At 37.2% G+C, this 22,256-nt stretch overlaps 2 protein-coding genes across 2 annotated transcripts in view; one reads left to right on the forward strand and one right to left on the reverse strand.

The window, feature by feature from the left end:
- The window catches only part of myl1 (myosin, light chain 1, alkali; skeletal, fast), a 9,322-nt gene extending 5,830 nt beyond the window's left edge, over positions 1–3,492 (forward strand). Inside the window, exons 4-6 of the mRNA XM_015034928.1 lie at positions 1,392–1,565; positions 1,659–1,736; positions 2,942–3,492. Of these exons, the coding sequence (XP_014890414.1) occupies positions 1,392–1,565; positions 1,659–1,736; positions 2,942–2,970 (281 nt within the window). The 3' untranslated portion in view covers positions 2,971–3,492. The remainder of the gene's footprint in view (positions 1–1,391; positions 1,566–1,658; positions 1,737–2,941) is intronic.
- Positions 3,493–5,699: 2,207 nt separating this feature from the next.
- The window catches only part of map2 (microtubule-associated protein 2), a 96,177-nt gene continuing 79,620 nt past the window's right edge, over positions 5,700–22,256 (reverse strand). The window contains exons 13-20 of the mRNA XM_015034852.1: positions 22,050–22,187; positions 20,844–20,905; positions 18,873–19,014; positions 18,463–18,519; positions 17,960–18,267; positions 9,824–9,905; positions 6,551–6,663; positions 5,700–6,313 (exon numbers count right to left, since the gene is read on the reverse strand). Of these exons, the coding sequence (XP_014890338.1) occupies positions 6,092–6,313; positions 6,551–6,663; positions 9,824–9,905; positions 17,960–18,267; positions 18,463–18,519; positions 18,873–19,014; positions 20,844–20,905; positions 22,050–22,187 (1,124 nt within the window). The 3' untranslated portion in view covers positions 5,700–6,091. The remainder of the gene's footprint in view (positions 6,314–6,550; positions 6,664–9,823; positions 9,906–17,959; positions 18,268–18,462; positions 18,520–18,872; positions 19,015–20,843; positions 20,906–22,049; positions 22,188–22,256) is intronic.

The following is a 22,256-nucleotide window of genomic DNA, read 5'->3' on the forward strand; positions in this document are numbered from 1 at the left end:
ACTATATTTTTTTTTTTTTTTTTTTTTTTTTTGTTTTTTTAAAAAAAAAATTTTTTTTTTTTTTTTTTTTTTTTTTTTTTTTTTTAGCTTTGCACCATGTTATGTTATTCCCTCATCAAAAACATACCTGGAGTGTTGCCTTCATTCTTTGATACATGTTTGAGAAATCCTTTAATCTCGGGTGGCAATCGTTCATCTGCAAAGTGTCTGGATGGAGCTAGCTCCGCCTTCGAGACGCAGCTCCTCCTCGGAGCTGCAGTTTCCAAGGTTATGTGCTTCCCCCTCACAGAGCACCAGTTCTGCGATTCCTCCCTGAGCTCCTACAGACTAGCCAGTAGCAATTAACAAACGCATTATGGAACTGCGCACTCTTGGAGCTAATTATATGAACTACTTCTCAGGGAAAGGCTGGTAAAAACGTTGTTGAAGGGTTAATAGAGGAGCAATGTTTTTGATGGCTTCCTGAAAGCAGAGGAATAGCAGGAGTCAGTCTAAGAGACATTGGCCCAATTTCAAGACATAAAATTATGAAGTCAGATCTCTTTTAAGTCATATTATGAATAAATAGCATATTTACAACAACTGAAGGTAACATAGTTACTTGATTGTGCTATAAAATGGCACAACTTGTTGTTTTGAAAACAGACTTACAGTCACCATCAACTGTTTATAACATCAGTTCAATCTGTGTTTTAATAGTATTTCTTCAGGACCTTAAATTGCAACAGTGTTTTTCAGCAGGCAAATATTCAGTTTACTAGTTAAAAGAAGTCAAATAGACATTGCGGTAGTGCTTTGGACATGTCTGAAGTAGTTTTGAAATTATTTTAAATACTAGAACACATACTTTTTAGTAATGATGAAAGCTATGCTGCTCAAAAAACAAGAAAAATAGAAGAGCATAATCAAGAAGCATATTTGAACCTTTTATCACAAGAGGGCGCTGTGGTGTAGTTTACAGTAGTGCCCATATGTTGAAAACATATGCATCAGACCTTCATCATAAGCTTTGTTAACATAAAAAAATACTTAGATGTGCTTTTGAGAAGTACCAGTGATGAAGTTTACTTAAAGCAAACGTAACTTCTAGGACAATTAATAAAATGTGGGACGTTTCGTGAATATTATCTTTTATTCCAACATCACAATGTCACATCTGAAAATAAAATTAAAAAGTAAAAAAAAATCCTGCCTTTAATTTACTCTTAAGTCACTAGTACCAGAAATATTCATACTAATGTGTTTTGCAAAAAATAAAAGCAGTTTGTGAGCTGCTGCAGTTTAGTTTCTCCACTACAGCCATGGTGGAGGGATGATATATAGCAGGTTATTCAGCTCTTTGAGGTATACTAGTGAAATATCTATTGTGCTTTTTATTTCTTCTTCCACAGACATGGCCAACAAGAGAGTAGAATTTGAGGGTTTCTTGCCTATGCTTCAGACAATCATCAACAGCCCAAACAAGGCAGGATTTGAGGACTATGTTGAGGGTCTGCGTGTCTTTGACAAGGAGGGAAACGGCACAGTCATGGGCGCTGAGCTCCGTATTGTCCTGTCAACACTTGGTAAGTTTGAACTAGGCTCTGGTGATTTATATGGCACCCCCCATGCTACTTTATGTGTTTTCAACACTGAATGTGTTCTGCGACCCCTTGCAGGAGAGAAGATGAATGAGACTGAAATCGATGCCCTTATGGCAGGACAGGAGGATGAGAATGGCTGCATCAACTATGAGGGTGAGCCAAAAATTACCGTAACACTATTTCTGCTACTACTACTACTACTACAGAACTGAGCTACACAATGGAACTATTTTAAACCAGGTGGTTAAACCTTTAGGTGTTGTGGTATTTCTTGCTTGGTATCTTCATTTAGTACAAATCTGAAATAGTCACTCAAAGAGGTGCCAAGAACAAAGCAGCTTTCTGCTGACTTAAAACAAGACCAACAACTCCTCTCTCAAAAACATAATAGTGTTTTTTGTGAACGTTAGTTTATGAACCTTTAAGCTGTCATAACAATAGCATTACACTGTTGTTTACACTAAAGTCAGTCATTACTTTTTAGATGAGAGGTGATGTGCAGGACTGCTGCAACTCTCCTGTTTTAGCCAGGACTGGCCAAATAAGAGACCCATTTGGATTGTTCTGCCTTCTGCCACCAGATGGCAACAAATGGACAAATGGATCACATCTGAAATCACGGATTTCAGATGTGATTTTCAGTTTTATCAGTTGAGGCCTCTCCTTGTCACTTATACATGAAAGGTTACTGTCTGGTCTATGCAAACACACACTACACCCTCACATTACTTCAATGAAATAATAGTGCAGCTACACCAAGCAAAAGTCATATGGATTAAAGCTTTCAGCAATGACCCACTTCACCACATAGATAATGTTTGGCTTCGCTGTAAAATAAATTACCCATAGCAACAGTGTTTTAAGTTTTATGGTTCATAAAATATTGTTTGTATGAGCCTTGATGACATCTTTGGATTGAAGGTGTTTTAAGGAGATTGAAGTTAGCTTTTTCCTGACCTAGCCACTACCTTCAGCCTCTGGAAGTAGTTAATCCACATTTATATTAAATGAAGATGCCATGAGAGTTATTTACTGCAGGTAAAATATTAATTTCTTATAACCCATCAGCAAAACCTCACTTCCCAAGTCTTGAACTATCCCTTTAAATGTATTTTCAGTCTCCATCTACTGCTCATAAAATAGAATACATTCTTATGACATGGCTACCTTAATGTTTGAGACAGCAGGTCATTGAACATTCACTGAAGTCTGATACGGAGTTACTGTGTCTGCGGTGCTTGCTACACCATCACATGGTATTAGTAGTTCATTAACTCATGTCATGTTGCCAGTTTTTGTCTCCTCGTTAATTTTTCTACTCTGTTCTTTCTGTATATTGCCCTGGTCTTCATCTGCAGCCTTTGTCAAGCACATCATGTCTGTGTAAGGACCCTGCCACTGCGGTGGTGAACATCGACTAGTGCAGACGACCCCATGGTGTCGCGACATCCACTCGCTGTTTCCTGAATCAACTTGTGGAAGCAGGGGGAACAAAGGACTAAGAGATGTCATTTCCTGAACCCTGTTTTGTTAAATCCTACTTTTTTTTTCCTCTTTTGTCCAAATGGTGCTTTATTATTATTTTTCATTTCTCTCTTCCTCCTCCTGCTACTTTGGAAAGCAGTAACGATTGCAGACGAAGTGATTCTTCCTTCATCTTCATTCAGGTCCCGTGGTCTCATTGGAGTTTTTGTTATTACAGAGGAACAGTGATGGAGGGGGAGGTGGAATACAAATGACCATTTCCTCCCCCTCATTGTTTGGCTGGCTGTCTATCTGCCATGTAGGTGACTTGTTTGGCCCAGGACTGGCCATCAAAATCAATCCACCCTTCACTCAATCCATCCCTGAGTCTTAAGTTATTGTATCCTCTGCCATTTCACAATAAACTTTTCACACTCCCATTTTATTCCAGAATATTTGCCTCTATTTTTGTGCAATTTCTAATAATATTCTGCTAGTGAGCTACTCACCAAAGTTCAAGGTGCTGCATATCCTGAAGAAATAGATGCACATATTAACTGATTAGCATTTAAGTTGAAGTGTGTGTATAAGCAAAGTAATGTTTGTATGACACTTTTTAGGTAAACAAAATTGTTCAGCCTACGGATGCCCTAAAAGGTAAGTCTGACCAAACATGTCTTTTTATATGAATGATTTTTATAGTGCCATAACTTTTTCCGTCTTCTCAGTTTGAAGCAACATTTGGTAGTCATAGTAAACCTTAGCTCTAGAAATAAAGTGAAGAAGAACAACATATGAAGGGGAATTGATGCTTCAAAATGGAATTTTTATGTTTATAATGTATTAAAAAAACCCACTATGTTTGGCATAAAAACAATGCAGCTCACCCAGAACACTCAGTGTGAAACATGATGATGGTAGCATCATGCTGTTGGGATGCTTTTCTTCCTCAGGAGGAACAAGATTACAGGTCAAATCTGATGAGAAGATGGATGGAGATAAATATAGAGCAAACATCAAATAAATCCTGGTTAACGCTGAAAATAAGAGACTAGAGAAAGTTCAGCCTTCCAGCAAGACAACGATTGTAACTATAGAGCCAGAGCTGAAACTTAATGTTTTACATCAAAGCATATTAATGGCTCAGCCAAAGTCCAGACTAAAACCCAAATGATAACCTGTGGCAAGAGAAAATGTGCAAAACTTTCAAGGGGATTGTTACTTTAGCAAAGCACTGTATAACACAAAAACAAAACATGATCAAACAAGTCAATCAATCAATGCAGTGTATTGGCTTACTTACTGCAAATCAATAAACCTCTGCATAATCATCATTGTGTACTTCTAACTATGTCAACATATTTTTGATCATTTGAAAAGAAAACAAGAAGCGTGTCACTTTTTGTTATTTTTATTGTCATTAATTATCATAATTGGTGTCATATCAACAGGAGAAAAACTGCATACATCTACTTGACCTTTTAAATACATTAAGAGTTGCTGCAGGGTGGAGCAAGAGGTGGGGGAGAGGCACACGGAGATGGGGGATGCAGAATAAACACAGAAGCAAACAAACAGTTGCATTTGGGGGGGGGGCAGTAATTGGGCAGGAAGCGGGTCATACCACAAACAGTGTCTGGAGAAAAAAAAACAACAAAGAAAAATCTAGATCACCCGACCATTTTGTCCAAACAGATATATGAGGAGCTGACCGAGTTCTTTCTCCCAGTGGACATTTGACGAGTATTTTTTTATTTATTTATTTTTTTATTTAAGGCTTTTAAAAAGTTTTTTTTTTTTTTACCTTTAACAATTTCATCTCCCTACACATCACGACAAACAACCCAAATACAGCGGCGTCCCTCCATAAAACGGCATGGGATCTGCACCAAATGCATACACACACACATACACACACATATACATATACATGCTTTCGCGCGCACACACACACACACACACACACACGCACACACATACGTTTTGGAGAAGTGGCATCATCTGCCGTAGCATCTATTCTTCAGTGGCTCAGACAGCAATCATCCTCGACTTTAAACATCAACTTTATTGGTTGCTCCTCAAACAATTTCCTTCTGGGACAGATATTTGTGGAATGAGCTCCAAGTGTTTTAAGCAGGCGTCTATATAGATCTGCTGAGCAGGTTTAAGTGAGTAAGGCTGTTTGACAAGACGGAGATGCATCCCTCAGCAACACCAAATCAGTCTTGGACATTGTCACCAAGCATTACACTGTAAAACATCTATTAACTACAAAACATGAACTTGTTTATCTTTATCCAATAAATGAGGAAATTATTTACTAAAATGTATTTTTTTTTCTTCAATACAAAAGAGCCTCTTTTCATATTTGATTCATACATGCTTGTCATAACATGATGTGGTTCTTGCATATATGCCATTGTAAAGTAATATGTTATAGCCATATTTTTGCTTCCTTTTAAAATGTGAGACATGTGAATGGGAAAGTGGTTGTATCCTATAGAGATCTCTATATTATTATTTTTAAACAGATCATGTATCGAGTCAACAATGACTCACAGTAAAGATGCTCGTTGTTAGGGGATCTGGCAATCATGCATGTTTGCTGAGCAAGAACACAAAGGGTGGCATGGTGTACAGGCCATGTCTTTAGTTGCTTAGAGTAGAAAAAAAAAGGCTGTCGCTTCTTCGATACGCTGATCCAAGACCAGTAAAGCCAGTGTTGACAGATATACCACTTAATCTAGAGCAAACGCCCAGTCTAACTATGCGAAACATTGTTCAAAACATAAAGGAATATCCACAAAACAAATCAGAAAAAACACATGTTTAAGGTTAAAAATAGAAGACCAAAACACAGTAGCTTCTAAGTCTAGTCTCTGCTTAGAGTTTAGTGACAGATGCTGCGATAAAGATGTTAAGGAAACCTCTGTGTGCTGAGCATCAATGGTAACCACTTTGTTTCATGATGGCGAGAGAGGGCAGAAGAGTTCTTAAAGGTGAGGGTGTCTTGGATGCACAGCAGCAGTCTAGAGGTCCAGTGTTCACAAGCCCTGCTTGGCTAAGGCATCACTTACATCCTTGGCCAAGGTTGCTAACTGTGGAGACTCCATTATGTTGAGACTGCCAGAGGACGACAGCTGGCTTTCCTTCTGATGGTGGGGAGAGACGGAGCCTGACAGACCAGGTGACTGGACGATGATCTCAGCTCCATGGTCAACACGGGCCTTTGCATGCTCACGAAATGTCAGCCTGTGGCTCTCAATCTGTTAAATGCAGAAAATATGTTTAAAAAAAAAAATACCATGAGAATAAGTTTAAGTAACTGCAGGCAGACAGTCTGTCTGTCTTCTCAAATATTTAAAAAAGAAAAAAAAAAAAACAAGACTTTGATGTGTGATTAGTCAGTCAAAACAGAATACGTTTTTGTAGATATTTGACGTCTCAAACAAATTCTCTCCCCTTCATTGATGCGTAGAAGCGTTTAGCATTTAAACACTCACCATAATGCGACCTCCACCAGGAATATGATGTGCATTCTCCAGTGAACCCACCTTGGCTTGAGCTTTGTCTTTGAAATCCAACTTCACACTCTCTATTCGCACATTACCGCCACCTGAGTATAAGAAGAAGAAAAATAATCATCCCCCTTGCTAAAGTACAAAGTGTTAACCATTGTACTATTTTGTATATACTTCTGTGCATTTTATTGGGTTTTATGAGATGGTACAACATAAAATAGCGCATAGCATTAAGTGAAAGAAAAAGGTCACATTCTTTTCAAAACGTTTTGTGTCTTGCATTTGTTTTAAGCTGCTTTTACTTTAGTAGCCTTAAATAGCCTTTGTGATCTGATTTGGAAAAAGGACATCATTGTTTTAAAAAAGCAAAAGGGGATCAAGCACAGACTTTGTCACAAGCTACTTAGATACAGAAAAGACATTTAAGAAGAGGCTGAAAAACTACTGCTGCCACATGGTGGCTTATGGTGACGGCAGCTTACACTGTGGAGATAAAGGGACTGACTGTTGATGTTTTATGTAACTCTGTGTCCTTTTGTTTTTGTAGCTATGATGTCTGATGATTCATTTCCCTTTAGGATATTGATCAAGCTGATGTGAACTGGACTGGAAGGCTTATCTTGAGTAGGAACATAAACACTGATCAGGATAGGTGGTAAGACAGACGAACATATTTAGGTAAGGCAAATTTATTTAAATAGCATAATTTCAGCAACAAGGCAGTTCAAAGTGCTTTACATGAATTAGAAGGAAATACAAACAAAACAACAAACCAAAAGAAAGACAAAAAGGTAAACATATTGGTTCCCCATGTTTAAAAACAATAAGTAGTCTGTAATTTATAAACTAGTAGGGGTCTCTCATAGTTGTTCTGGTAAAATTAGATGTTGGTTCTCCATGTTTGGCAAGATTATTAGTTTGGTATAAAACTAAATGTTGGTTCTCCGCCCACCTATAAGGTAACACAAAGCACACAATGCTCCGATATTAAATGTTTAATACTAAATGTTGATCTAAGGTAATGAGTAGTACAAGTCAGTCCTAGAGAAAGATCTGTTCGAGACTGAAAAAGACTCTAGTGTGGGGTGGAGATTCACTTTACAACAAAACTCTAAACACCCAGTCGGACCTACAGTGAACTGGTTTAGATAAAAGCATATTTGTGTCAGAATGGTCTAGTCAAATTCCAGACCTTGATCCAACTGAGAGTCTGTCCAATTTTAACAGTTTCAGGTATTTTAGATTATTTTTAGATGTATGGATGTTCTCCTAAAGTTCCCCCAAGTTCAAAATAAAGTGGGCAGCTTTAAGGTTTTCGGCATATCGTGCCTGGAACAACTTATAATTTATATGCTTCAACCTCAAACCTTTGGTACATCGAAGGGCTTTAAAAATATGGTAATATCTTTGGAGTGCACTGTGCGTGAGTGTTTTCTGCGAGCAAATTTAAATGTGTGTTTGTTTTTATTGCTGTCTTGGCCAGGTCTCCCTTGTAAAAGAGGTCTTTGATCTCAGTGGGACTATCCTGCTTAAATAAAGGTTAAATAAAAATAACAATAAACTGACCCCACCATTGGGAATGAGCCTTAGGGCTGACACTGGGGACAAACCTGCACATAAAACCCCAAATAATAAAGAGCAGCAAGAATAACTGTGACAAAAAGATACCAGCAGAGGGAGCTAGAACGGCAACAAACAACTGCTGCAATATTATTTGGAGAGTTTCAATGTGACATCTTAAACATACAGAACCAAAATAACAATCACATATGGCCAAAGACCATATGCAAGCTAATTATATGCGTGTGTGAGATCTAACCATTCACTACAACTATTAAGTGTTCAACATTCGAGACTATCCAGATGCTTAGAAAGTATCATATGTCCAAGCTAAAAAAGCTAATAAAAAAAAAAAAGCAGAGCAACCCTTAAAGCATTTATCATGTCTTCATGTCTTGTAGAGGCCAGAACTGAGACTTTCAATGCTTCTGGATTGAGCCAGCTGAGGTGTGATGCAATGCAGCTCTCAACATCTTGTTTCACACTCATTTTGTAGAAAGAATTAAAGCAACCGCAGCAATGTTTGCCAGGGACCCGAAAAACACCTCCTACAGTCCACTGCCTGTGGACAGATCCATCAAGCTGTCAATCCAAATGCAGTTCATGCCTCAGTTCAGCTGCTGTTCCTCCAGCACACCAGGACACTGAAGAGTTCAGCAACCCAGAGTGATTGACGGGTTATTTCAGAGATTTATATAAGCTACAAAACAGCCATTACTTATGCTGAAATGGATTTGTTATTTAGTGTCTGAGAAGCAAGTCAGTCAGAGCAATATTTTCAATTTTCTACATCTAAATATAACCGATTGCATAAAACTACTGCAATTACACATCTGACCCTCAGCTAACTGCTGGATAGTTTTGCATGTTTTGCATGGGATATGTTTCATTCCAACTGAGGTGACTCATTTCTTGCTCAATTTGACCGAATGGCTTTAAACTCTTATCCTAATGAAGGAAGTACTAATAACAGATTCTATTTTTTCTCTAGTAGATTGCCCTTATTCTTAGAGCTTGTGAAGATTTCTAATAAGATGTCCATAGCCATTGTAAGAGAAACAAGCCCACAGCATGACAGATCTCCCACTATGCACAATAAACTACATGATAACTTATCTTTGTTTTGCACTAAACCCATCTCAAAGTCAGTGTTTCAATAAAAAGACTCCATCCCCTCCAAACTTTTACCTTTGTAATAGCTGGACAGAAAAGGCCTTTTTCCTGGCATGCCTTCCAAAATGGCTGGCATTTTGGAAGGCATGTAGATGGTTGTTATGGAGACCTGATGAACCCAGATTGCTGCTGTCTGATGCACCTCTTTAAAAGCTGTCTGCCATTCTGCGCAGTGCATCTGGCAGTATGTTAAGTATCCAGCCTCACTAACAGATATGGATTTATATGTCATGTTATTTTTAAAGGTGAGCAATAACTGTAAAACATGTTTTAGTGGTAAATATCATGGATGTCAAATTTTATGAATTTTGCTGTAACATTTTATGAATTTTCGAGCAAAAGATAATACTGTTGCAATGGAAGATCAATTCAAAGCTTTGCACTCGTGTTTACAAAGGTTTCCAACAGGTGTGGATGGGGATGCATGCCAGTGAATAAGGCTTCCCAAAACACCCACAGCTGCTGTCATTCACATCACCCCTGACTCTCTTTGTATCACCAACTATTTATGGAGCTTTATACCTGGTCGATGATGAATGTTGTCGAGAGAACCACATTTGGAGGTCACATGGCTCAGGTCAATCTTCTTGTTCTGTATTTGTACCTGGAAAAGACAAAGTTGAGAAATAAAGTCAACATTTTGAGAGTCTAAATCATGTAAAAAAAAAAAAAAAGAAGAACCAAATTTCTCCGAGTTACAGCAGATGGCGTGCTGTAAGATATGCAATTCCGCCATGCATCTTTTTAATAAAGAAAATAATTCAACCTCAACCCCAAAGGCCTCAAATTTGGGGGTAATAGCATTGGCTCCAAGAGACGCTGGGGATCAAAGTTAAACCAGCTTAAAATGAGGTGTTAAATTGTGTTGGTAATTCTCTAGCACATTTCTCCAAACATATGTAATTATCAATCCTTGCAGTTATGTCCAATAATATTGACTCTTACATTTAATGTTTTCTGTGCCCAGATCTTTTTTTCTTATCACAATAACACAATAACAGACATCTTCTTGAATAGACAAAAAAATAGGTGGAAAAAGTCTTTTGAAGAAGAATATGAAAATGTTTTTATTATTTTTTTTTATTTACATCAATTGGAAGATTCCTGTAGAAAATAATCCTTATGTTCAGCTCTCTCCAAAGATTCTGTATCAGATTCAAAGCAGGACTACTACAGTACTACTTCTACACTATGAGACAGCAAACAGAAAGGAGTAATAAAGCTCTAGGCACAGCAAAATGAGTAAGAAGAGAAACAACACTGGCTGAAATGAATCACTGCAACATGTAAGGTCACCGACATAGTTCATGTTTTTCAATGATTATTCTGGAATACAGAAGCTTCGTTATGAACATGTGAATAGAAGCCAGACGATGAACAATGAAGATAATGAGATGCAGACTAGTACAGCTGTTGGAGCTTCTGCACCTACAAGGATAATAATGTTGGTTTGAAAAGTTGTGGTGTCGGTGAATCATAAAGAAGCTTCACTGGTATGAAAACTAAAACATGAACACAAAGTCAAAAATAATGTGTTGTGCTTTGTGTAAGTATTGAATTAGAGCATCAAGTCTTTCAATCCTTTGACAAACCATTCAACTCTTCCTGTTGGGTTGTGATATGAAAGGCAACTCCAAATCTTAAAAAAAAAAAAAAAAAACATTCTGCGAGGACAATAAACAGCAGTTCTATATCTATGAAGTCTCTCAAACTCTTGCATCACTTTCTTCAGACATTGGCAGATAATCTGCAAAAACTTTAAAAAGTATATTTTTGGTATAAGAGTGCCAAAGAAAGTTTTGAACCATGTTCCCCTTGTTGCAAATAAAATATATTACTTTTGTTGTGCCATCTTTAATCTTCCTATAGAATATAGAAAATTCCACACATTACATTGTAGGAATTGTATCAAACTTCCCCTTTGTTACTTTATTATTGTATTCATTTTTTTTTTGTTTTATTTTGAATAAAATCAGCTAATTTTACATTTTCTATGAATTCTTATTTCCAAATGAGTAATAACGCAAGTCAAAGTCGTAGGCATTAAGAAGAAGAAAAAGAAAAAATGTAAAAAAATAAATAAATAAAAATCTCCAACTGAGTCTGCTTAGAAAATATTCCAGACAACACTCAATTGAGCACAAAACGGTTCCAAGAACAGTTATCAACTGCTTTGCCAAGAGCGCCAGCAAATTTTTGTTATTGTTTAAGCACAGCTGTTTGCCAAGGTACGTTGGTAATTTCATGCTGAATACTTGAATTCATTAAACAAAAATAGGTTTAATGTAAACAGACCTAGTCCAGGGCTATACAGTCAGGGGAACTTTTAATTGTTTCATTGTTATGAGGCTTGTGTTATGGTGCAATGATAATATGCATCAGTCAAATCAAAAACCACAGATGGAGCATACCTGCCGTACCTGCTCCTTCAGATGGCTGCAATTAGACTTAATCAACTGTTTCATGAAACATGCTACATACTGCAGATAAAGGTCAGTGGGGAAGGTCTTAGATGATTGGAATATAATCTAGTCGAAAACCTTTACATTTGTTGAGAGAGATTTTTAACTGTACGTCAAAACAGGAAATCAGACAAAACTATAATATGTTGTGGTGTTGAACGCTTTTGGAATGTCTTTCAAATGCTTAAATCTTTCATATCTAATGGCGATGGCATGAAATGGCAATCACTTTTAATGATAAAGATGTATGAAAAGGTTTGAAATAAATACATATTTTAATCCGCTGGCATCCCTAACAATGAAAGAATCTTTATTTTAATTGAATTTATTCAGTAGAGAAAAATAAAATTAGATATTTGTTTGCAACAAATTTCAAGTAGCATAATCTATACCACTGTCATCACGATTTTTCACAACACACATTTGCTAATTAGAGTTGACAGCATTTCTTGACTTTTTTTTTTGACAATTTCTTCTTACTTTTGTACTTTTTGTTCAACATTTCACAAGGTTGGAGCATACAGAGAGAAAAATCTTTGACCTCCCTCTTCTACGCAGGCTAGAGTCCTGGATCCAATGTCCAAAGTTAGCAACATTTATTTTACGGTTTTATTAAAAAAAAGAAAGAAAAAAAACATTTTCACCTGGTGCTAGAAAACATATTACTGAAGTGGCGGTACTGCTCAGAAAAATACAAGAATTTGAACATTTAAAGCTTTAAAAATTAAATTTGCAAAAAGCAAATCAAAATTACAGAAAAACAAGTTTCCATAAAAAAGCATGTTGGCAAATATCTCCGTAGCTCGGTGAATGAACGACATACAGAACAACAAGTTGAAAAGGGAAGCAGTAAGACTGCAAAAATCACAGCACAACACACCACAAAATGCACTGATAATGCAACACTGAGAATGGTTTGCAGGACAAGACTCACATTTCCACCTCCTGCTGAGTGGCCCCGCCTGTCCAAGGACCCACACCTAAACTGAACATGGCTATAGCTCAGTTTAACACTGGGGATGAGGACCTGCAGGGGCGGAGGCGAGCAATGAAGTGGGAAAATACTTTGACCCTTTAACAAATCTTGTAAACAGTTTCTATCAACTAGTCACTTAATAGTCCAGAGATGTTTGAACAATAGTCCTGGCTCTCACAGTTCCTCTGCAGCCTTGGACAAGCATACTTTAGGGAACACATCTACAGTAGGCCAGAGCAAAAGACACCATTCTAACGTTGGAATGAGCTGATCAATAAATAAAGTGAACAATTAAAAAACACAAGACTCAGACAAATAGGCTGCATGACTGAAGCCCTGACCTGATACTGTCCCTCCCATACACCGAAGGCATAAACTGTAATCCAATACTTCTGACTTTAAGATGGAGCTCTCTCAACTTTATTGTGGCAGAAAGGGACGATCTTCAGAGGGGCCTTGAGGTAAAAATGGAGGCAAATTACAGCCATCTTAAATTGGGACCTGAGTTTAAGGTGCATGCAAAGGTCAAAAATATGTGAGTGTACTGTGACAATTAATGACTCGCAGCAGCTGCAAAGAGAGAAAGCAGGAGAGAGATGCAGACACAGTCAACTCAATAGCGCAAATAAATAAGAAAAATAGAGACATGTCATGCAGCAATTGAAAGGGAAATAAAAAAAGCCATTCAATTGTACAAACATATTTTTAGGTGGTTTCTGCAGGAAAGGACATGTTGTTGTTGACAGAACAAACAACAGGCATTTGGCCTTAAGCTTTTTGGGTTTTTGTTTTTAAAAGATGGTTAAATTCCAAGATGACTGTCCAAAAGACTAATTTTATTCAATAATCATCCATTGTGCTGTAAATAAAATTAAACCTGTATATTTATTTAAAACAAAGGTAAAAGAATTAAAAAATGCTAAAAAAAAGAAAAAAAAGTGAAAGCAGATAATATGTTTGTGGTCAGGTGATGGTTTATGGGCTGTAATAGTCTATCCTGACTAATAGTTTAAAAATGTTTTTGCATCTCCAGCTTACAAATAAAAAATATATTTAAAAAAGTTATTAAAAGCAAATGTACACTTGGCACAGAACATAGAAAAGCTATTTACGAAAGACTTTTCAATATTGTAACTATGCATCGTATAGCATTTAGAAGAATGTTTACTTTCACTTAAAATGAGATGAGCCCCATTTGTANGTAANACATTTGCATGAGGAGAAGCTCAATCCACCAATGTTTTTCCTACAAGTGTGGAATAATTCAAGCGGTACTCCTAAATGATAGGACAAATTAGATGTCATAATTTTTGAAAGATCAGTTTTTCGTTTATTGTTTTCTTTTGAATATTTAAGAAAACTTGTAACAAGAGGAATAATGATGATGATAATCACTTAGACAGAAAAATGTCCTTCAGTTATGGATGGAAGAATTAACAGGCTTTCCAAAATATATTTTTTCTTTCATTTTACTTACCATGAAAAACTGTTTTAAAAGACAAAATGTTTTAGTGGTAAGAGCAGACTGAGAACTTTATAGCATAAAGAAACTGACACCAAAGTTCCTAAATCAAATACAGGCATTTTCTGGTAGCTCCCCTTTCTCTTCCTGTGCCTGATAACCTGTGAGTTGTGCTAAAAAAATATTTAAAACCTTACTACCTTTCTGAATCATGATTTTCATGCTTCAACTGTTGTAAAAAGTATAACTTCTTTAACTGAAAACTATAAACAAGGGCTATGTGAGATGCTTAGTTTTAGTATTGGTTTTACAAAATAACCCTACTTTAAACTTCTCCATGGCTTTACTGCTGACCTGTCAGATGTGTTCAGTGGTCTTCTTTATACCGTTCAGTGGTCCTCTTCATCCTATTTACTTACTTATATCTTAAAACCATGCTCTCTAACAAACAAAACAATGATTGGAAGGAGTTTAGTACAAATACTTTCTAAATATTTCAAATTTTTCATTTAAAAAAAAAAGACATACCCTTTGTCCACTTTTCAATCATCCACTATATGTTGCAGCTGCAGTACTTTTGCAAGACTCTGTCTAGCTAAATGTTTTCGTGAGTGCTCATGAAGCCCTCTGGGAAGATGTCACCCTGGGTTGTGAGCCACATCCCCCAGATCTCATCCTGCCACTGGTACTGGCTACTCACTTCTTATACGTCAGCTGTAATATAAAAAGCCGTTAACCCTAAAAAAATATTTTTAATTAAATGTCAGCTTTGTAAACTGACATGTTTTTGCCGGAACCTGATTGGACTAAATTCTCTTTGCCTGTGTATTTTGGTATGAAAGAAAAAGTGATGAGATTTTTTTCTGCTATTTAGTGTTTATGACACTGCTTTACAGTCGTGAAACCAAAAGCTAACAGAGCGTAGTGGAAAAGCAAATCCTACTCACCACAAAACCTGACCAATTTTATACAAAGAAGCACCAAGTACAGTCAAGGAAATTAGTCCTTGACCAACTACAGTTAGCTAGCTGTAATGGTGCATACAGCTGAAACCAGAAGTTTACATACATTAAATCAAAAGGCATGTTTATCAACTGTCTGAAGTTAAATCTGACAAAATCTCTCTTGTTTTAGTTACCAAAATTATTTCTGTTTATTAAATGTCACAATAATGGGAGAATCTGTCAGGCATTGAATTTTATCAGCAAAAAGTGACTGAAGTTCAGCTTATTGATTAAAATCTGAATGTGCTGATGAATTCAGAGACATACTGATTGCTTACAAGAAAAATGAGAGTGACAGAACAAACAAAAACTGTTGCTGAAACTCTTTAAATTCTTGACTACAGATCAAAATGTTTTTTTTTTAATGTTCAAGGGAGAATCTGCTTTTGATTTTATTTTCATTTGATCTGCAGCAACAAATACATTCAGTTCATGTAAAATAACATTTACTCTTGAGTAAACACCTCTCCTGGATAGTGTAACTATCAGTGAGGATATATAACAGCAGGCCATGAGTCCAGGTCACGCAGTGTGTCGCCAACAAACAAACAAACAAACAAACAAACAAACAAACAAACAAACAAACAAACAGTAATGGTAAAGAAGTGCAGCACTGACTTCCAGCAGTAAATGTACAAAATCCCCCTTTGGCCATCAAAAGAACATGTAGGCAATCAGAAAAAACTGAATCTCCAAACGTACATGAATCTTAACCTCACTCAGCTATCTTTCAAGCTTAGATTTTCTGCCTAGAGGAGCAGATTAAATGTTACATTTGCCAAATGACAGTGTGCAGCTCTAAAAAGGTTGGAAAATCTGAAGTTTTCTCCTAGTTCTGATAAAACAAAATTAAAAAAAAAAAAAACACAAATGAGCTACCAAAAGATGACATCGTTTAGTAATAAGACAAGGAACACACAAAATGAATGGCCTTGTGTTGGAAGCAGCAAAAATAATTGTAATGAAAACAGGAGAAACTTTTCTTTAAATCACAATATTTCTTTTCAAGTGCAAATGAGCCCATTAGTATTATACTGTTCTTACCAAGTTTGGACACAACTGCTTGTGTTAATTTTGAAATATGTATCATAAAAAAACACAAGCTAAGAAAAGTGATCTGTGCATTGGACAAAAAATGCATTCACTTCCACATCCACAGGATTACTTCTGAAACTCCGTTTTGGAACGGATGAAGTAAATCACTGTTAGCAGTAGGAAAAAGAACCATGTCATTAACCATAACCAATCATGCTATCTTAGAGAAACAAGCATGCAGTGGAAAACAAAGCATCCAATTTTCTCAGCGGATGACAGGCCATCGTTTGGAACATGATTCCTCCATACTTTGTAGTTGACTGAACTAAGCAGCTCAGAGACCTGTAAAAGTCATAAACACATCAGGCAAAAGCCTAGACTCCTAATCGGGTCATCAGTGCAGCCTTGTATAAGCTGATGGCTACAGACACACACTGCTGTTTTCATCACTTTGCTTGATGCTGCAGCACTGCTGTTTTTGTTGCAGGGTGAAACCTAGACAAGACAAAAAATCTTGACAATACTAGGGAGGGAGGTGTATGCACTTAAATGCACAGTCTCCCTTGGATCAGAAAAGATAATTTGAATATATATGTTGATGCTATCCATCCATCCATTTCCTTTACACCTTTGTCCCTCAGTGGGGTCAGGAGGGTTGCTGGTGCCTATCTCCAGCTATCGTTCCGGGCAAGAGGTGTGGTACACCCTGGACAGGTTGCCGGTCTGTTACAGGGGAACACAGAGAAAAACAACCATGCACACACACACCTAGGGGCAATTTGGAGAGGCCAATTAACCTGATAGTCATGTTTTTTGGACTGTGGGAGGAAACCAGAGAAAACCCACACATGCACAGGGAGAACATGCAAACTCCATGCAGAAAGACCGGGGCTGGGAATTGAACCCAGAACCTTCTTGCTGCAAGGCAACAGCTCTACCAACTGCGCCACTGTGCAGCCTATATATTGATGCTGTCCTTACAAACAAAGCCTGGTGGAAACCCTCAGAAAAGAATCCCCAGTGAGATGTCAAAGATTTCTGTGTACTAAAATCTGGAGCGTCTCACGTGCTAATTTAGGGATAGATAGGCCAAAAATAATGAAAGAAACATTAACATGCTTGAAACACAATGATGAGATCAGTTCATCTCAGTAACAGTTCAACATTTTTTTTTTTCAGTGAAGTGGAACACACCTAATAAACTGTCAAAGTCAACTAATTTTTCTAAAAACCTAATCCATCTCAAAGACAACAAAACACCACCAAGTGTGGACACAATTCAGAAAAGAGGCTTTAGGATACATACAGGACAAGAATTGTGAGAATTTGTTAGAAAAACACAATTTGCAAGGCAAAACTGTCACTTCTGCATATTGCCATTTGCCCAGACCATTTTTGTGATGCGGACAGCTGTGTATGAAACTCTTTAGAATGATTTCACTCAGTTATGAGACCTACTTTCATACACAGGAAAAAAAAAATTGTTCTAAATTTTGTTCCTTCGCTACAAAAACTTTTGGTCGATGTGGATGAAATTTATATGAAAGCAACTTAAGCCTATAGTTTTGTCTTAATGAGTCGATATTAAAGTAACAAATCAATGATGACATAAAAGAAGATACAAGGAAAACAAAACTAAGTAAGGAGATGCATGAATGAAGGAAACAACATAAAGGGCTTCAGGTTTTGAGGGTGAAATTGGAAGACATGACATGTCACCTGTCCTCCTTTTGGCTGGTATTTGATATTCTCTGTTGACCCAATCTTGGACTTGACATTCTTGAAGTCAGGCAGCGGCTGGTTGATGATGCGCAGCTGCTTGGGAGTGGTTGCGGGTGACTTTGGTGGGGTGCGGACCACCGCCACTTTCCTCTCCTGGGAAATCAAACTGAGGGAGCGCGGGGTCCCGGGAGTTCTTGAAGATGACGAGTAGCTGGGAGGGGTTCCTGGGGTGATGGCTGTGGAGCCCGGGGTACGAGGGGTGGAGTGCCCACTGCGAGCTGAACGGGAACGTACCGATTCTGTAACTACATGGTTGAAACAAATGATGACAGGAGAACTTCAGGGATGAGTTGCAATCCTAAATTTTGCAGTTGTAATATCCAAACACGAATACAACTCATTTCAAGTCATTTGGATTATAACATTGAAAAAAAAAAAAAAAAAAAAAAAAAAAAAAAAAAAAAGAAACATTTCACATTACATTTGAAATTCTGCATCACCTGTCATGCTTGGGGCTCGTCCTATCCTATGCTCTGCTCTCATTTCAGTGCGAAATGCTGTAAAAAGAGATATTAAATAATAATAATAATAATGCACCTAAACTTTCAGTTTAGGTGCAATTCAGTGTAGGTCATGTTTTAAAAGACTTAGTTGCTCTTGATGGTTCTTTGTTTTATATAGTATGTGTTGACTGGGATGAAGGGTGCATTCATTTTTCTATTATGGTCAGTGTTTGTCACATTTAATTCTTACTACATTTAAAACAAAGATTAGAAAAATAAAGCTAGATGTTATATCCTTGGGAAAAAAATCTGAACTGGCTAAGTAATGCAACAAGAAAAAGAGCCTAATCTGTACATAACAACTGTTAGGAGCCTGATGCCTTTGTGAAGTGAAGTGATCAGCCTACATGTGGGTCTGCGGGGAGCAGTCGATCCAGAGCTGGTGATGGAGGTTGAACTCTCCTCGTGTTCGTGGTAGCCACGGCGACCCAGGATAGAGGCATGACGTGGTGCAGATGATCTTTTTACTGGACTCCGTGACCCACCATCCTGATGGGAAAAAAAAAAAAAAAACTCATTAGTGCAGTAACATCAGCTTAAATAGTATCTTGTAATTGTTGACTTCTTGTAATTATATAATATTTCTGTACATTCACAGTTTATGGAGCTGCCCTGCCAAACAACTGTCCACCCATCTCAACTGTAAGACTGTGATTCTGATGAGCTCTGTGGTCTAATGAGGCTGGACATCTAGATGGGAATCACTGTAACAAATGGTGAGCATGACACTAAAATGGAACAACGATGTGGCCCAGTATGTGAATATAAACAACACAGTGACAAAGGAGTTATGAGAATGACAGCAGTTTCAAGTGAACAGTATCATGAGTCTTTATCAAAATCACTGATAAAAGTGACTTGATCACTTTTATCAGCAATAAAAGTGATTTTCTGTTAACATAGAGTAATGTGTGGAAATATAAAGTGAGAAAGAAATAATTGTAAGCCTTAAACTTTAACATTAGCAGCTCAAAAGATTTTATGTGATTAATCAACAGAAAGTAGTGCATATTTATGAATTGGAAAGAGTAAATACTTTCATACAGTCAAGACTTTCTGCAATTACAGGTGTTATTTTTTGGTTAATGTCACTCATTACTATCTTGAAAATATAAATTTCCTTCTTTGCAAAATACCTTGAACTTAGACAGATTAAATGAATAGCTTCTTTGAACATCACTTTCAAATTCTTGTCACAGATTCTGGCCTGTATTTAGGTATGGATTCCGATTAAGCCACTCTACTCAATAGGCTATAACCCATTCCATTGTAGCTCTGGTACTATGCTTAATGCTCAAACAGTAACGTACGGTATTTTTCTTCAGCTAGTCTTCTTCCACTTGGTGACACAGGTGACATTAGTACTTCTGAGGAGAATTCATCAGATGCATTACATTTGTACGATTCTTAAGGTGTCGATCAACAAGCATAAAAAAAGGTGGAGCATAGAACATCATGTTCAGCTTTGGGAACAGTAACCAGCCACACATTAATAGATGTATTAGAAGACATTTACAGTATGCTGAAAATGACATGACATTTAAGGAATGCAGAAATGGTGTTATTTTAGACACAATAACTGTCATTAGCATGGTGGAGGAGGAAAATGGAGTCACGACCACACCAGCCGATGGGGAAATGTCACAGGGTGACTCTCCACCCACTCGGTATAATAAACACTCCAAATGGGTATGTCTTCACTATCTGTGCAAAAAGAACCAGTAATCTAACAGCTTATAGTTCTGTATGGAAAGGCAGCACTGTCACTGTTTTTTTAAATTACAAGAGAAACATATTATTCGTTTGTGTTATTCTCCTGTCAGTTGATGTATTTCAGCTAATATGTGTCAACTTTTGAGGTATTTTGATAGTTATATCAAGCTATATTCTCTTTTTAAGCTACAATACAAGCCATTTGTATCTTGAAAATATTTCATTCTCCAATTTAAGAACAGGTTTTTGGAGTGTTTCTAGCTTCATGGAAGATAAGAAGGTTTGCAGCCATGTGTTTTACATTGTGATAGTTGCCTAGAAATAATGAGGAGACAAAACCTGTGATACAATTACCTTATTATTACATAAAAATATTTTTTAGCCTGTGAACTTGTTTGCTGGCAAAGGCAAGAAAGTGATTCTGATTGCATGACTTATTTTTAGGACCCTGATCTCAAGCATCTCCGTCTATTAAGATATGTTCTGTTCTGCACTTATATGTAGTTGCTATGTTTTTCTTTTTTTTTTTCTTTTTTTTTGTTATTTCTCTAACTGGCTTTGATGGAAAATGTTACATCAGAGTTGACTTTGCTTTTTATACTTACTGATGCTCTGTCTCGAGACTGTCTGGCAACACTAAGAGGGTGGCGACTGTCTGAAAGGGCTTCTGAAACAGAAATGAGGGAAAATTAAGCAGGACATATCTAATCTAAATACAATTAATCTAAAGTAGAAGTACTTAAAATGATCTACATTGTCAATTAAATAGTTTGTAATACACATTTATACTTGAATTGTATGTCTTAGATTGGAGAAAAACAGGTGTCTTGAACAAGGATCAACTTGTGGTCAGAGGATCTCCAAAACTACAGCTCTTCTAATGGTGTTCCTGTCTGCATTAGTAAGACAGGAACACCATTCTGTTCTATTGCGTCCCATATTGCTGGTATCGAAAGTTGTACAAGAGAGGAATACTGGTGGATGTCCTGGGGTGTGTGTGTCACTAATCTGGGGAACACATAGCACCAATGTGCACTATAGGAAGAAGGCAAGATCTTGCATGTGTTGCAAGCTATAAGTAAAAACACGTATGGCTTCATAGGCTATGAGTCAAATGTGCAATGGGAGTAGGTTGCTGCTCCTTTGAGAGCGTTGTTCTTCAAAGACTTGGCATTAAATCATACAGAGTGAAGGATTTCTATAATCTAATTGGGGCAATGCAGCAGAAAGCTGAGCTTTTATCATTGGTGACACAGAATTCAGTCCATCAGGGGAAAATTAGGTGCAAACTGCCTCTGGGACAGAACAGCATCAGAGACTGCTTATGGAACAAAACATAGATTAGTAGCTTAGAAGGAATCACACATTTGAAAGTGGAAAAGAGCGTTTATACTATGGTTTAAAAACTGTAACAGCTTCAGTATTTGCTGGCCAATTATAATGAAAATGTATGACTATAAAGAATAGATCATTAATAGTTCAAACCAGTTGCAAGAATTAAGTGGGAAACTAAAGTGACAACAGTACAAAAGCTTTACAACCTTGTTTTCCTGTACAAAAACCTGAATGAATTAATGTAGGAAGGGACATAACCTTTTTTTAAATGAAAACAGATGAAACATTTCTTCCGATCCGTTTAATTCTGATTACATAAACAGAAATACACAAAACCAAACAAGTAATTGTAATCAATAAAACAAAAATGAATACCTTATGTAAGAGTACTCTGACATGGCATGACTGACACGATGGAAACTGCTGTTCTGGTAAATGCTAAGGAAACTGCCTGACAGAACAAGCCCATGTTTCACCTGTGGGTCTCCTTCTTGGGCAGGAGTGATGCTGGATCGGCCTCGTGTGACGGACTGCTGTCTTCATGGCGCTCCGCTTGGACGGAGACAGAGTCTGAGTCTCCACTTTTTTGTTGAACTCAGTCTTCTTTATGATGGCTGCAAAATTCAAAGAAACAAAACAAGTGACTAAAAACACTCAGAGCCTTTGCCTGGGGACATCATTAC

The sequence above is a fragment of the Poecilia latipinna genome, unplaced genomic scaffold (genome assembly GCF_001443285.1).
Source record: "Poecilia latipinna isolate Pla-1442-1.1 unplaced genomic scaffold, P_latipinna-1.0 Scaffold19, whole genome shotgun sequence".
NCBI lineage: Eukaryota > Metazoa > Chordata > Actinopteri > Cyprinodontiformes > Poeciliidae > Poecilia > Poecilia latipinna.